We start from the raw sequence: 17,296 nt of genomic DNA on the forward strand, positions 1-17,296 counted from the left end.
TCCCACCTGCCTGCTCCTGGCTCATATCCCTCCAAACATTTCCTATTCATGTATTTATGCAAATGTCTTATAAATGTTGTAACTGTGCCCACATCCACCACTTCCTCAGGAACTTAATTCCACATGCTCTAAATATGTCAATTTTGGACACTATTACCAAATCAACCTCCTTTGCTCCAAGGAAACCTACAGCCAAATTCCTCATTCCAAAATTTATTCAGGTAGATTTTATCTACACCCTCTCCAGGACCCTCATGTTTTCTAAACGGTGGTGATCAGAACAGGGTGTAGTACTGTCGTTGCGCTAAACCAGATCTACATAAATGTTCAATGTAACTTCTCTATTTTTTCACTGATTTTCTCTTTATGAAGCACAAAAATATAAAAAACAAAACTCAATGTGAAGTCCATATGCTTTACTGACTACTCTCTCAATATGTCCTGCCATTTTCAAGAATCCATGCACATGAAATCATAGGTCTCAATATTCCACATTCTTTAGAATTATACTTTAAATCTATATTGCACCTCCATATTCCTCTGCAAAATGCACATCATACTTTTCTTACATTAAATTCCACTTGCCATTTGTCTGCTTATTCTACCAGATCTTCCAGATCCTGTGGAGTCAGTTCATATCATCCTTACTCTTTGCAATACTGATAGGTTTTCAATTTTCCAATATCCAAGTAATATTCATTATTATAAAGTCTGTTTTTTGTTTTGTCAAAAACAATGTTATTTGATAATGGTTTTCCAAGTCAGTGTTTCCATTACTTAAAATAGCAGTTTCTATTTTTTTTCTTTTTTTTTAGAATCGGTCTAATAGCAGTTTCTAAGGTGACTGAATATTTGCATGACTAATTCAGAAACTTGAAATCCATTAAACTGGACATGACCTGTTGAGAAAACTTCATTAAAAATAACTATCTTGAAGGAGTGTGAATGGGCTAGCTCCTTAACCATTCATAAAGCATCCAATGGTGTATCCAATTGGGTGAGGGCCAAGCATTAGATGCCATTACCTTAGGCAATGAAATTGGGCTAAGAAAGGAATTCATCATCATAATCTAATCATGTGGAGTCATGTAGTGGAATCCACTAGCCACAACTATATTTTGGCCAATTGGAGAGAGGGTATTATATGCAAACTAACTAAGAGAAAGTGAGCATTGCAAATGCCGGAGATCAGAGTTGAGAGTGTGCTGCTAGAAAAGCACAGCAGGTCAGGTAGCAACTGAGGAGCAGGAGAATCGATGTTTCAGACATAAGCCCTTCATCAGGAATGAGACTTGTGGGCCGGGGGGGTGCTGAGAGTTAAATGGGAGAGGGGTTTAAGAAACAGTTCTTGTTTTTAACCTGTAAAAAAGCAGGAAGAGATGCAGAAGAAGCAGGGACCTTGAGTGGGGCATTCTCACTCTCTGTCCAGCTTACAAGTTTGAGTCTTGTCTGTTCAATCATCTACATGCTGCAGGCAGACTTTTAAGAATCAATGCAGCAGTTTCTGCCTCTATGAGAATAGATTCATCATTGCAATTAAAACGTTTTGATGGTGAATCCAGAGGGATCGTTAAACTTAGCTTGAAATGAGTCAAGAAATCAATCCAAAAAATCTGTATACCTTTAACTTATTTTGTACTTTTCAAGTATTCCTTAATCTAATCTCTCACTTTGTAATTTATTTGTGCGTGTATATCTGAATGCATGTGTGCATGAAAGCTGGAGTGTTTTTATTAGTTTTATTTGACCGGGTAAAGTACAATAAACTCTATTCAGCTTTCCTTGTAAAAACCTACATGGAATTGTGTGTGTGTGTATCTTTTTAGACAGCATTACAAAACCATTGAAGTGATATGGAGCAGAACAAGGTCATTCAGCCCATCAGGCCTGCACTGACTTGTTAATTGAGTTTCATTACCTGGTGCTTCTTTTCTTCACATTATGTTTATCAAAAAAAATCCAATGCCATCTTGAATGCCTCAACTGAACCAACTTCTAATGCATTCCCATACACACTGAGTGAAAAATGTTTTTCCCTACTTCACCTTTGATTTTTTTGAAGATCACTTTAAATTTATGCCCTTTTGTTCTTGTTTCTTTTATGAGCGAGAACAGTTTTTCCCTATCTATCCCATCCAGCCTATTCATGACTTTGAAAACCTCAATTAGATCTCTTTACCTCTTTCTCTACAAGGAGAACAGTCCCAACTTCTTCAATCTAACCTAATAACTGAAGTTCCTCATCCCTGGAACTATTCTTCTAATCCACTTCTGCACTCTGTCCAATGTGTTCATATCCTTTCGAGAATGTGGCAACCAGAACTGTGGACAATACTCCAGCTGATGTCTAACAAGTTTCTTATACAAGTTCACCATCACTTCTATGCTCTTGTACTCTATGTCTTATTAATAATGTCAAGGATACTGAATGCTTTATTAACTGCTTTCTTCACCTGTCCTGCTAGAATAGTGAGCCTCTGGAATTCTTGTCCATGGAAATCAGTTGAGGCCAAAACATTGAAAATTTTCAAGAAGAAGTTAGATACTGTTCTTGGAACTAAAAACATCAAAATGTATGGTGACAAAGTAAAAACAGAATATTGAGCTGGATGATAAGCCATGATCATATTGAATGACAGAGCAGGTTGAGGGCTAAATGGCCTACTCCTGCTCCTGTTTGTAATATATCTGTAGTTCAATGATATGTACACATATACACTCAGGGCCCTCTGCTCTTGCACATCCCTTTGAATTTTATTCCCTAGTGTACAGTGCCTTTCAATGTTCTTCCTCCCAAAATGCATCATGTCACACTTTGTGAATTTGCACTGAAATTCATCTGACACTTATCTGCACACTCCAACAACCCGTCTATGGCATTCTGGAGTTCTTCATTGTCTTCCTTACAGTTGACAATTCTTCCAAGTTTTGTGTCATCTGCAAATGTTTAAATTGTCCCTGTATTCCAAGATCTAGATTATTAATACAGATCAGGAGAAACAAAGGTTGCAATATCGACCCCTGGGGAATTCCATTACACACCTTGCACCAGCCCGAAAGATATTCATTGACCATTACTCACTGTTTCCTATCACTCAGCCAACTTTGTATTCAAATTGCTATTGGCTCTATTACTTATCATTTCTCTCACAAGTCTGTTGTGTGGCACTGCATCAAATTCTTCTGAAAATCCATGTATACCACATCAATAGTGTTACCCTCATCAGGCCTTTCTGTTAATTCTATCTCAAATAATTGTCTCTCAAGGGTTCCCCCAAAACTGAAGTTAAATTGACAAGTCTTTAATTGTTGGACTTATCCTTACAACCTTTCTTGATCAAGGCTGTTAATGTTAGCAATTTTCCAGTTTTCTAGCATGTCTCCCCAAATCTAGGGAAGACTGAACTACTATGGCCAGTTCCCCCACAACTTCTACTTTTACTTCCTTCAAAATCCTTGGATGCATCTTATCTCATCTATGCCTTGTTAACAGGCAAAACTGAGGACTGCAGATGCTGGAAACCAGAGTCCAGATTGGAGTGGTGCTGGAAAAGCACAGCAGATTTCGGGCAAAAGCCCTTCATCAGGAATAGAGGCAGGGAGCCTCCAGGGTGGAGAGATAAATGGGGGGCAGTGGAGCTGGGGAGAAGGTAACAAAGAGTACAATAGGAGAATGGGGGTGAGAATGAAAGTGATGGGTCAGAGAGGAGGATGGGGGAAGGTTGCAAAGAGTACAAATGGGTGGGTGGGGGTGGGGATGGAAGTGATAGATCAGAGGGGAGGGTAGAGCGAATAGGTGGGAAGGGAGGTAGGCAGGTAGGACAGATCATGGGGACAGTGCCGAGCTGGAAGGATGGAACTTGGGTAAGGTGGGGTGAGGGAAAATGAGGAAACTGGTGAAGTCCACATTGATGCCCTGGAGTTGAAGTGTTCCAAGGCGGAAGATGTGGTGTTCTTCCTCCACGCGTCGGGTGGTGAGGGAGTGGTGGTGGAGGAGGCCCAGGACCTGCATGTCCTCAGCAAAGTGGGAGGGGCAGTTGAAATGGTGGGCTACAGGACAGTGGGGTTGATTGGTGCGGGTGTCCCAGAGATATTCCCTGAAGCGCTCTGCGAGGAGGCGCCCGGTCTCCCCAGTGTAGAGGAGACCGCATTGGGAGCAATGGATGCAGTAAATGACATTAGTGGATGTGCAAGTGAAACTTTGATGGATGTGGAAGGCTCCTTTGGAGCCTTGGATGGAGGTGAGGGAGAAGGTGTGGGCGCAGGTTTTGCAATTCCTGCGGTGATGGGAGGGTGCCAGGATGGGAGGGTGGGTTGTTGAGGGGCGTGGACTTGACCAGGTAGTCACGGAGGGAACAGTCTTTGTGGAAAGTGGAAAGGAGTCAGGTGGGAAATATCCCTCCGTGACTACCTGGTCAGGTCCATGCCCCTCAACAACCCACCGTCCCATCCTGACACCCTCCCCTGCCACCGCAGGAATTGCAAAACCTGCGCCCACACCTCCCACCTCACCTCCATCCAAGGGCCTAAAGGAGCCTTCCACATCCATCAAAGTTTCACCTGCACATCCACTAATGTCATTTATTGCATCTGTTGCTCCCAATGTGGTCTCCTCTACATTGGGGAGACTGGACGCCTCCTCGCAGAGCGCTTCAGGGAACATTTCAGGGACACCTGCAGCAATCAACCCCACCGCCTCGTGGCCTAATATTTCAACTCCCCACCCACTCTGCTGAGGACATGCAGGTCCTGGGCCTCCTCCACCGCCGCTCCCTCACCACCCGATGCCTGGAGGAAGAACGCCGCATCTTCCGCCTTGGGACACTTCAACCCCAGGACATCAATGTGGACTTCACCAGTTTCCTTATTTCCCCTTCCCCCATCTTACCTCAGTCCCAATCTTCCAGCTCAGTACTGTCCTCATGACCTGCCCTACCTGTCAATCTCCCTTTCTACCAATCCACTCCACTCTCCCCTCTGATCTATCACCTCCATCCCCACACCCATTCACCTATTGTAGTCTTTGCTACCTTCTCCCCAGCCCCACTACCCCCCCATTTATCTCTCCACCCTGGAGGCTCCCTGCCTTTATTCCTGATGAAGAGCTTTTGCCCAAAACATCGATTTTCCTGCTCCTCGGATGCTGCCTGACCTGCTGTGCTTTTCCAGCACCACTGTAATCTAAACTCTGGTTTCCAGCATCTGCAGTCCTCACTTTTGTCCTGGGCCTTGTTAACAGTCTATCCAATACTTTCACCCAATCAATTTTGAACCCTTCAAATGACTGAGTTCCCTCCTCTGTCACCATGGACTGTGTAGTATCTCTTTGGTAAAGACAGATGCAAAGTATTCATTAGACTCAGCCATCCCCTCTGCCTTCAGCTGTAAATCCTCCCTTTTACCACCCATTTATTATTTACAGAGGAACCTCAATTATCCAGCATTTGATTATCCGAATATCAGATTATCTGGCAAGATCGCAAGGTTCCAGTGTTTGGCTAAACTATGTTAACTGGCATTCGATCGTCCGGAATTCAATTAACTGAACGAAGGTGTCCCAAAGGCATGAGAGGCACAAACATTTGGAGGTTTTTTTTCATCATATGTATGATAATCTCAACAGCAGCTGTCTAAGAATTTACTCAACTTTCAACAGATACTAAGAGTTAGTGTCAATGCTGTGGAACAAGGAGTCTTCAACTGGAGGAAGAACATCTCATCTTCCTTGGGATCCTACAGTCACATGGCATTAACATTGACTTAACCAGTTTCCAAATTTCCCCTCTCCCACCTCATCCCTGATCCAATCCTCCAACTCGATACTACTCTCTTGACCTATTTGAAATGTCTATCTTCCTTTCCAACTATCTGCTCCACCCTCCCCATCGACCAATCACAATTACCTCCCACTTGCATACACCTATTGCCTTCCAACCTACCTTTCGCCCAGCTCCAACCCCATCTCCCTGTTTATATCTCAGCCCTCTGCCTCCTTCACATTCCTGATCATGGGCTTATGCCCGAAACATCGACTCTCCTTTTCCTCGGATACCGCCTGACCTGCTGTGTCTTTCACCCCACTTTTTGACCCTGACTGTCCAGCATCTGCAGTCCTCACTTCCTCCTTTATAAGTAACTGGCCAATTACTTAAACAAAAACATGCTATATCTGTAAAACACAATGTTTCTGCCAAAGGATGTATGGACCTTGGAGTGCAAGTTCATAGCTCCTTGAAAGTGCAGTCACAGGTAGATAGGATAGTGAAGAAAGCGTTTGGTATGCTTTCCTTTATTGGTCAGAGTATTGAGTACAGGAGTCGGGAGGTCATGTTGCGGCTGTACAGGACATTGGTTAGGCCGCTGTTGGATTACTGCGTGCAATTCTGGTCTCCTTCCTATATCGGAAAGATGTTGTGAAACTTGAAAGGGTTCAGAAAAGATTTACAAGGATGTTGCCAGGGTTGGAGGATTTGAGCTATAGGGAGAGGTTGAATAGGCTAGGGCTGTTTTCCCTGGAGCATCGGAGGCTGAGGGGTGACCTTATAAAGGTTTATAAATTCACGAGGGGCATGGATAGGATAAATAGACAAAGTCTTTTCCCTGGGGTGGGGGAGTCCAGAACTAGAGGGCATAGGTTTAGAGTGAGAGGGGAAGGATATAAAGGAGACGTCAGGGGCAACTTTTTCACTCAGAGGGTGGTACATGTATGGAATGAGCTACCAGAGAAAGTGGTGGAGGCTGGTAAATTGCAATATTTAAAGGGCATCTGGCTGGGTATATGAATAGGAAGGGTTTGAAGGGATATGGGCCAGGTGCTGGCAGATGGGACTAGATTGGGTTGGGATATCTGGTCGGCATGGACGAGCTGGACCGAAGTATCTGTTTCAATGCTGTACATCTCTATGACTTCAAGCAGAACACAGTCAGAGAACAACTAAAGGGAAAATAGCTATTCTCACACTGGTTGACTAGAGCAACCTAAAATTGAAGAGAAATCAAACTTAGTTCTGAGGAAGGGTCACTGGACCCGAAATGTTAACTCTGATTTCTCTGCACAGATGTTGCCAGAGCTACTGAGCTTTTCCAGCAAGTTCTGTCATTGTTTCTGATTTACAGCATCCGCAGTAAACCAGTAATGAATTTATATGCACTTCACAATCATGGATTCTCACTCTTGCTGAAGACTGCATGCTTTGCCCTCAAATTTTTTCAAAAAGTCAAAGAAGTTGGACAACACAGGACTAAAAGTACCTTTAAGCATTAGTGCACTAAATTATTTCAGAACAAACTACAGCATCGCATTAAAAGTTAGCGACAAGCTATTTTGCCTCTATATTCCCCGGAGGACTCCACATCCTTTAATGAAACAGGTTTGGAAACAAATTCAGGAAATGATCAGAATCAGAATAATTTTCCTGTTGATAAAAGCTAATCAAATGGTGTTCAGGCATGGTTACTATCACTAAACCCAATGTGACAGCATTACAGCATATAATGAGGAACTTATTTATGAAACTAGCCACTCCAGCCACAGTGTGCAATGGCCAACAAGTCAAAATAGGCTCAAACAACAACGACAGCGATAGAAGAAGGATCAAGGAGATGCCATTCATGGTTCTTGAAGGGTGGCCCAACCAAACTCCAGTGGCTTCATCATGAAGTACTATTTTGAGCACTGACAGCAATTCACAATCATGGACTGGTGATTCATGAAAGGTTGGTCATTCTAGCTTGACTGAGGGAAGATACATCTGAGGCACTTGACAATTGCCAAATTCAGAGCCAGAGCTTAGACATTGGTATGGCAACCAGGAATTGCAAAAGAGATTAGGACCTCATAGCTGACAATGACATTTTGCTCTTCACTAGCTTGAGCAGTCAATGATAACTATCACTTCATCACCAAACTCAGGGGAACAGATCTATTTATGTTTGATGTACAGGTGTACTTTATTGCTCTTCACTAAATTTCATTGTGGACATAAGTAAAAGATATATAATGCCATAGTTATATTGTCAGGATCTTGCCTGAAATATTTGATGCACGTGGGGTTTCATGTGTCAGAGAATGGACCACAGTTTGCTAACATGTCCGTCAGCTAATTTTCTGAAAGTTCTAGATTTGAACACATAATTAGCTCCCATGCACAAAGCCATGTTATTATTGCCAATAAGTAAGTCAAGGGCAGCCTCCAATATTGATCTTCGGCTTTAGGCACGGTCAGTCAACAACCTGATGCAGTCATAGTCAGGGGATCCATGCCTCTACAGTTTAGGGAGTAGCCCACGGTCAGACCCATAGGTCCAGTGCAATCAGTCTGGGGAAGGGTGGTAAAACAGTTGGGGAGCTGTACAAATTAAACGTCTTCCATTCATCATTCAGGCTGTTTAATTAAAACACTCAAGTCAGGGGCTATGGTCAGTACTGATGTCCATCCACTAAATGTCAACAGAGAGAACAGATAATTGTCAGGGGCCATTGCTGTGGGAGGGAAGCTGAGAACTTAATTGTGGGGATTGCATGCTAAGATGCAGAGGTGATTGCAATTATGAATAGAAGTAACTCAATATTTAAAAGGGGAGACAATACTACATAGTAGGGAAAGGGAGAATGCAACTGTCACTAGCATCCTGGCTTCCATGTGGGTACAGGTAACACTGTATCTGACATGCTGACTGAATGCTGGGGGTGCAATGATCACTCAAATTTTCTTACTGGCTGTGCAGGAGGCCTACGTGCTGCAATGGCTTCTGGAACAGGAAGTCAATTACTGGCGTACTGATGCTAATTGCCATGTGGAGAATATCAGAACGGCATCACATGTGCGCATCCACATAACTTGGAAGGAATGTTGCTGGGGGGGCTTAAAGTGGTTTAACTAGCTGAAGCAACCATATCACTAATAAATATTTTAAGCCATCTATAAAGATTGGCTTTGTGTCTTTTGTCAGTATTCAGAATTAATTATGTTAATAAAATGGTATTACCTCTCGGCAGACTTATTGGAAGAGACCCAAAAACAGGACTGTTCCCCCACCCCAACTTTCACGCTGATTCTCACCCTCCTCAAGCCAAAATAGGTAATTTGTACTTTTACAGTAGTATTGAGTTTTATTTTAAGCATGAGATAGTATGATTAGACAGTTAACAAAGTGCAGTGTTGATATTTGTCATTTTGAAGACAGAAAACTGATTGTTCCCACTACTATTACTATATGTCTTACAAATATGCAAAATAATTTAGCTAACCAATAGAGAATTGTGCCTCAGCTGAGCTTGACTTCAATTCACTTTCTATCAAGAGGAGGGAGTTCATATAGTGGCATGTGCTTTATCTAATTAATCAATATGGACTGAGTGCCCTCTATGACAATCAATGGACCTTTCTAATGTTAGTGAGACAGTTTGCAGAAAATGTGGTGTTCGTGTAACAGTGCACTCACACACACAAGCACACATATACAATCACGATCACACTCACACAGACCCTCTCTCGTACACATGCTCTCTCTCAGACACACACACCCCCACACTCACGCAACTCTCTTATGGGATATACTCCTTCCCACTCACTAGCACACACATACTCACTCTCTCTCTCTCTCTCTCTCTCACATACATGCGTACACACACACACACATAAGCCGATGGGGTGAATTTGTATTTGCAGATTTGTTTTTGCAGATACATTCTATTTTGTTCAAAAAGCATACAAACGATGGGCAGTCAATCCATGTGACATTTTATCAAATCCTACTTTGGAAATAAAACCAATCTAACTCAAGGTTGGGATACAGACAGACACTAACCACACACCTTTAATGCATTCGCTGAGCTGAGATGTCACCTTATTTTTCAATACAACCTTAAGTTATTGAATCCCTACAGTGTGGAAACAGGCCCTTTGGCCCAACAAGTCTACACAGACCCTCTGAAGAATAATCTACCCAGACCCATTACCCTACCCTATTATTCTATATTTACCCCTGACTAATGCACCTAATCTACACATCCCTGAACACTATGGTCAATTTAGCATGGCCAATTCACCTAACTGGCATATCTTTGGATTGTGGGAGAAAACGGGAGCACCTGGAGGAAACCCAAGCAGACACAGGGACAATGTGCAAACTCCACATAGATAGTCGCCTGAGGCTGGAATCTAACCCTGGTGCTGTGAGGCAGTAGTGCTAACCACTGAGCCACTGTGCTACCCTGAGTGTGACTTGAAAGAAGTTCTGAGATTTACATATTAATGAATCGAAACCTGAAACCCCATTCTGCATGATTAAATACTTAACAGCCATCTAGATTTGTTCAATACATTGCATCAGTTGTATCACATTTTGATCTTTTACTATAAATTCTGTGTCATATGATCCTACCTAATGAGAGAGCAGTGCTCTGAAAGCTTGTACTTCCAAATAGGCCTGTTGGACTATAACCTGGTGTTGTGTGATATTTACTTGGCCCACCCAAGTCCAACAGCAGCATCTCCACATCATAGCTATCATTGAAACAATGAATTTTCATTAATCAGGCTAAATCTTAGAAATAAATTAATCTGGTACAAATCCAGTACATCAATTGTGCAATTAGTCTGTTTTGAAAAATCAGCCTTCCCATCATCTTATGTTTTATTGTAGGTGTTTTAGTGTTAGCTAATCATAAAAATCTTCTATAATTAAATGTACATTTATCATATCTTAGTGCCTTTACCCATGTATTCGAGTCCAGCCCTTTAATTCCATAAATTAGGAGTTTGGACAATGTCAGGAGCTGTCCTATATTCTTTCAATGTTACATAGTTAACTTTTCAAGCTCTGAAATTGGATCAAATTTCAGAATAAATATTTTGGGCCCATAATTCATTGGCTACTATGACAGTGGAGCAAAGGCATGTGTTACCTCTTTCTAGATTTTTACTGCGATTGACATTGGTTTACATTTTAATTTAAAAATAGCGGAAAAGGTAAATGTTTTGTGCTTAATCTTACCCCACAACCTACTCCATTTTGTTGCAGACACTCAATCCTACGTAGACCTGCATCAGGAAGCAGTCCAGCTCCACAACCTGGTCTTGGGCACAGAACCCCACCCATCTGTAGCACACATTCCTCCGCAGCGTAGCGCTGATAACGATCATACTGCAAATGGAGATGTTCAGCAGTTAAAACAAGGGGAATTTTGTAATTCACTGAATCAACAGAGTGGAACTTCTAGTATAATCATAAAAGCAAATTACTGCGGTTGCTGGAATCTGAAACCAAGAAAAAATGCTGGAAAATCTCAGCAGGTCTGACAGCATTCGTAAGGAGAGAAAAGAGCTGACGTTTCGAGTCTATCTGACCCTTTGTCAAAACTTTTCAGTTCTGTACCTCTTATTTCTCGATTGTCTCTCTTTCTCTCGCTCCTCACCTTTTTCCTCTCCTCTTCTCCCTTTGCTACCCTTCTCTCCTGTTTTCCATTTTGCCTCTGCTTCACCCATCCCCCACATATTTTGTCACATAGCACTGGCTTCAGCCTTGGTCATTCACAGCTCCTAATCTCCCCATAATCTCTCTATGCACTGTCATTATCACCTCTTTATTGCCACCTTTGCTTCTGGAGCCATGACTCACCTTCTCTCAGCCTAGTTTAAATACCTCCCTATTTCTCCCTCTTTTTAGCTTTGACCAAGGGTCAGTTAGATTTGAAACGTCAGCTCTTTTCTCTCCTTACAGACGCTGCCAGACCTGCTGAGATTTTCCAGCGTTTTCTCTTCTAGTATACTCATTTGGTTGTTACCTACTGATATATTAACAAAGGTAAGAACATATCACAGCACCAATTTCAGATAATAATCCTCTGTCCTGGCCCATGCACATTGACACTACAGTCAAGAAAGTCTACCAACATCTCTATTTCCAGGAAAGACTAAGGAAATTTGCATGTCCACAATGACTCATCAATTTTCTTAAATGTACCATAGAAAGCATCCAATGCATATACATGCAAATCAAGGATCACAGGCATAGTTCAATGATTGTGTGTTTATACACTGCAACATAAATGCACATTGTTGATCTTTGTCCAATGTTAAAAGCACTTTTCAACAATAACAACTTACATTTATATTCATGAAAGTTTTAACATGGATTCTCTGGTGATTAGAGTTATATATGACACATAGAAAGATAGTTGTGGTTGTTGGCAGTCAGATATTTTAGCTCCAATATATCTCTGCAGGAGTTTCCTAGGCCCAGTGTCCTAGGCTCAACCATTTTCAGCTGCTTCATCAATGACGTTCCCTCTGTCCTAAGGTCAGAAGCACGGATGTTTGCCGATGATGGCACCATGTACAGCACAATTTGCGACTCCACAGATACTGAAGCAGTTCCATATCCAAACGCAACTGGATCCGGACAATATCCAAGCTTAGTTTGACAAGTGGCAAGTAACATTTGCCAGGCTATGACCATCACCAATAAGAGAAAAGCTAACCACCGTGCCTTGACGTTTAATGATTTTAGCTGAAAATGTGTTGCTGGAAAAGCGCAGCAGGTCAGGCAGCATCCAAGGAGCAGAAGAACCGACGTTTCGGGCATGAGCCCTTCTTCAGGAATGATTTTAATGATTTTACCATCACTGGATTCTCTACTATCAACATCTTGGGGTTACCAAGTATCTTCGAAATCGACGTTTCGGGCAAAAGCCCTTCATCAGGATCGAAGCTACTTGGATGCTGCCTGAACTTCTGTGCTCTTCCAGCACCACTAATCCAGAATCTGGTTTCCAGCATCTGCAGTCATTGTTTTTACCATCTTGGGGTTACCACTGACCAGAAACTCAACTTGACTCACCACATAAATATAGTGACTATGCGATCAATTCAGAGACTAAGAATACTGTGGAGAATAATACATATCCTCACTCGCCAAAGCCTGTCCACAAGACACACATCATGATGTGGAGGTGCCAATGTGCTCAACACCATCAACTGCCAATTTCCAGAAGCCATTCTACAAATCATCCACTTCATCCTCGACCACAATTGTCTTCATCTTTGACAAGCACTTCTTCATCCAAACACATGGATCAGCCACAGGGACTGAATTTGTACCCCAATGTGACAAAAATTTCATGCACAAGTTTGAGCAAGGCTTCTTTACTGCACGGGACCTCTGACCAATGCTATACCCCAGACACATCAACAACATTTTCTTCCTTGGGACTCATGGCGAGGAGTTACTGAAACGACTACACAATGACATCTACAACTTTCATCCCACCATCAGTGTTACCATGGATTACTCTTCAAAATCTGACTCATTCTTGGACACGCATCTCCATCAAGGACGGACACCTCAGTACCTCACACTTCCGGCAAGCCCACGAATACCTCACAATGCTGCACTTCTCTAGGTTCCATCCTAAACATATTAAGGAAACCAACCCCTATGGACAAGCATTTCACATACACAGGATCTGCTCAGATGAGGAGCAATATGACAGACAGCTAAAGATTTTGAAGGATGCACTCATAAGAATGAGAGTTGATGCTCAACTCTCCGATCGTCAGTTGCGACATGCCACAGCAAAAAAAACCAGAAGATAGACAAAAGGTATGACCAATAGAGCACCCTTCATCGTCCAATACTTCCCGGAACAGATAACGATGAGCACCCCACCACGATCACCCCTACACCTCCCACTTCTCGCGCTCAAACAGACCATTGTTTGCAGCAAACTACCCAGCCTTCAGGACAACATTGACCACTACACCGCACAACTTTACCATGGAAACTATGGCAAGACATGTTTGATCATCGATGTGGATACTACCATCACACATAGGAACACCACCCACCATGGTCATGGCAAACACTCATGTGACTTGGCCACAGTTGTCCATCTCACACATTGAAGGCAAGGATGTCCCAAGGCATGGTGAGAGCATGCAAACATTACAACAAAGGATGAATAGACACTGCACAACAATAGCCAGACAGGAATGTTCCCTCCCAGTCAGGGAATACTTCAGCGGTCAAGGACATTCCTCCTCCGATCTTTAGGTAAGTGTCCTCCAAGGTAGTCTGAGAGATACACAACAGCGCAGAATCATGGAGCAGAAACTGATAGCCAAGTTGCATACCCATGAAGATGGCCTCAGCCATGATCTTGGTTCATGTCGCGCTACATGTGACCCCATCATACTGCTCTGCATTTGTAAAATCTTCTTTACTATCCTGTTTTGACACATTACCTTGAAATATTGTCATGACCTCTCTACCTTAATTAGTTTGTACAGTTTTGGATTACTTATTATTTTGGTTAGACCCTTGGCGTGTGACTCTTTTACCTATCATGTTATTCCACTCATTTGTTTTTTCTCAGCACTACCTTATTTTTAGGTTTTTTGCATTTGTCTCTCTGCCTTATTGCATCTGATGATAGCTCACCCCTTTGCTTGTTATTCAGCTGTTGACACTTTACTCACTCTGTCCAACACTTTTTATCACCTTCAGAGAGCTATTATTCGGCCCTTCAAAACTCCACTCACACCATTTGCATGGTCTTTTGATCTCTGTGCCCATTGATTTCTGTCTATAAATTCTGTGCCTGTGTGTTTCTTTCTCACCTCACCTGACAAAGGGGCAATACTTGCGAATTCAAATAAAAACCTGTTGGACTATAACCTGGTATTGTGTAACTTCTGACCAACGCACAAGTCAGGAGTGTGATTGAATACTCCTCACTTGCCTGGACGATTACAGCCCCCAACAACCCAGGAAGCTTTTAATCATCCAGGACAAAGCAGCCAGCTTGATTAGCACTATGTCCACAAGCATCCACTCCCTCCATCACCGAGGTCCAGTAGCAGCAGTATGTACTATCTACAAGGTTCACTGCAGAAATTCATCAAACTCCTCAGACAGCATCTTCAAATCAAAGTCAAGATTAGAGTGGTGCCCGAAACGTCAATTTTCCGGCTCCTCGGAGGCTGCCTGACCTGCTGTGCATTTCAGCACCACTCTAATCTTGACTCTAATCTTCAGCATCTGCAGTCCTCACTTTCGCCACCTTCAAATCCAAGAACACTTCCATCTCTAATTTATAGATGGCGCTAAAAGGTGCAGGAGCGCACTTAAAAGGGATATTGGAAGAGCAAAAAGAGGGTATGAGATGGATCTAGGAGGAAGTGAGGACTGTAGATGCTGGAGATCAGAGTTGAGAGGTGGTGCTGGAAAAGCACAGCAGGTCAGGCAGCAGTCGAGGAGCAGGAAAATCGATGTTTCGGGCAGGAGCCCTTCCTCATATGAGATGGATCTGGCAGATAAGGTTAAAGATAAACCCAAGAGGTTTATAGCTATATTAAGAGTAAAAGGGTGGGAAGGGAGAGAGTGGGTCCCATTAAAGATCAGCATGGTCGTCTATGTGTGGAACCACAGGAGATGGCGGAGATTTTTAATGAATATTTTTCCTCAGTATTTACTGGGGAGAGAATCATGGATGTTTAGGAAATAAGGGAGGCAAGTAGTGATGTTTTGGACTGTAGATATATATATATATAAAGAGACGAGGCATCTGCAGCATTAAAGTGCATTAAGGTGGATAAATCCCCTGGGCCTGATCAAGTCCATCCTCAGATGTTGTGGGAGGGTAGGAAGGAATTGCAGAGGTCCCTGAAGAGATTTCTGCTCCATCTTTAGCCACTGATGAAGTTCTGGAATACTGGAGGGTGGCTAATGTTGTTCCATTGTTTAAGAAAGATAGCAAAGACAAGCCAGGGAATTACAGTCTGGTATCAGTGGTAGGCAAGTTGTTGGAGACAATACTGAGGGACAGTCAAGGTCTGATTAGGGATAGTCAGCATGGATTTGTGCACAAAACGTCATGTCTGACAAATCTTTTAGAGCTTTTTGAAGACATAACCAAGAGGATAAATGAGGGTAGGGCAGTGGATGTTGTCTGTCTGGACTCTGGTGTTGCTTTTGACAAGGTCCCGCAATGCAGTCATGAAGGTTAGGTTGTATGGAATCCAGGGAGATCTAGCTAATTGGATTCAAAATTGGCTCGATGGTAGGAAGCAGAGAGTGATAGTGAAGGCTTGGGACTGGAGGCTTGGGGCTCATGGTGAGCCACAGGGGTTGGTACTGAGACCTTGGTTATTTGTTATTTACATTGTAAATATATGGCTTACTTGAAAAACAGAAGGCTGGCTGCGACTGTGAATGTATTCAGCATTCAGAAGCCTGTGGAGACGCTGTATAACCCACACAGGGGGCGGTCACGTGACGTTCCGTTTCGCGCCCCGGAAGCGGGCAAGGAGATCACGTGATGCTCCATTTCGCGGGCCGAGGAGGTCACGTGATGCTCCGTTTTGCGGGCAAAGGAAGGTCATGTGGGGTCGGACATCTGGGAATGCGAGGAGGCGGGGAATGGAGTCAGATCAACAGCCAATGAGAAGATAATTCTACCTCAGTGTTCATATGACGTTTTTTATTGTATAAAAGACTGGGGCAGGGATAGAACGAGGTCTTACGTTTTGAACTGGCACACTTGGTAGTTTGTCAGGGACAAAAAGGTTTAGACTCAGAGCTCTGAATGCTTTGTCCACTTACTGTTTAAAATAAATTAAGAGTGTGAGACTGAATATCTTCTCCTATTGCTTCACTTAAAAGAACACGCAGGACTGGGCTCACACATAGAAGAAAGTAAGCTGGTAGATTGAGCCAAAGTCTAACAATTTGGTGACCCCAACGTGATGAAGACGGAGAAGTGATGGAAGGAGAGGAAAATAGAAACAACGGACAACTGACGTCTGATGACAACAACAAACGGCGCCGCATAAAAAAAAGGTGAGCAGACACCTGTTTATATCGAAGTTCTGCAATTGGAGATACTAAATTGATTGTTGTCATTATACTGCAAGTGTCCTAGTAATAGTAAGTGGATAAAGTATTGATAAAGTACGTATGGGGTTTAAAGTCCCATGGGGTTAGAGTCCTCATAAAAGCAACAAAGTTTGAGACGTACAGGTTTAAAGTCCCATGGGGTTACAGTCCTCATAAAAGCAACAAGGTACGTATGGGTGAGGAGGTTTAAAGTCCATTGAGCAGGATCTCATAAAAGTGACGCTACAAATTTTGGTTTATGATTGATGTGTTGTAAGTTTTAAGAATTATATTGGGGAATGTACGGAGGTATAAAAGCCAGTAGTGTTTTGAAGCCAGAGACGGTGGTGTTTCAGTGAGAGAGAATTGGGTTGGTTGCTCGGTTATATTTATATCTAAACCAACTGACTACTGGACG

General features: G+C 42.8%; 1 protein-coding gene across 4 annotated transcripts in view; it reads right to left on the bottom strand.

Annotated features, from left to right (window-relative positions):
• The window catches only part of prkn (parkin RBR E3 ubiquitin protein ligase), a 1,117,394-nt gene that overhangs the window by 121,990 nt on the left and 978,108 nt on the right, over positions 1–17,296 (bottom strand). For 3 of the 4 annotated variants that reach the window (XM_072581206.1, XM_072581207.1, XM_072581205.1), the window contains one exon: positions 10,999–11,148. The exons of the other annotated variant lie outside the window; for it this stretch is intronic. In XM_072581206.1, coding sequence (XP_072437307.1) covers positions 10,999–11,148 — 150 coding nt within the window. The remainder of the gene's footprint in view (positions 1–10,998; positions 11,149–17,296) is intronic. 4 annotated transcript variants of the gene reach the window in all.

This window comes from Chiloscyllium punctatum, chromosome 11 (assembly GCF_047496795.1).
Source record: "Chiloscyllium punctatum isolate Juve2018m chromosome 11, sChiPun1.3, whole genome shotgun sequence".
NCBI lineage: Eukaryota > Metazoa > Chordata > Chondrichthyes > Orectolobiformes > Hemiscylliidae > Chiloscyllium > Chiloscyllium punctatum.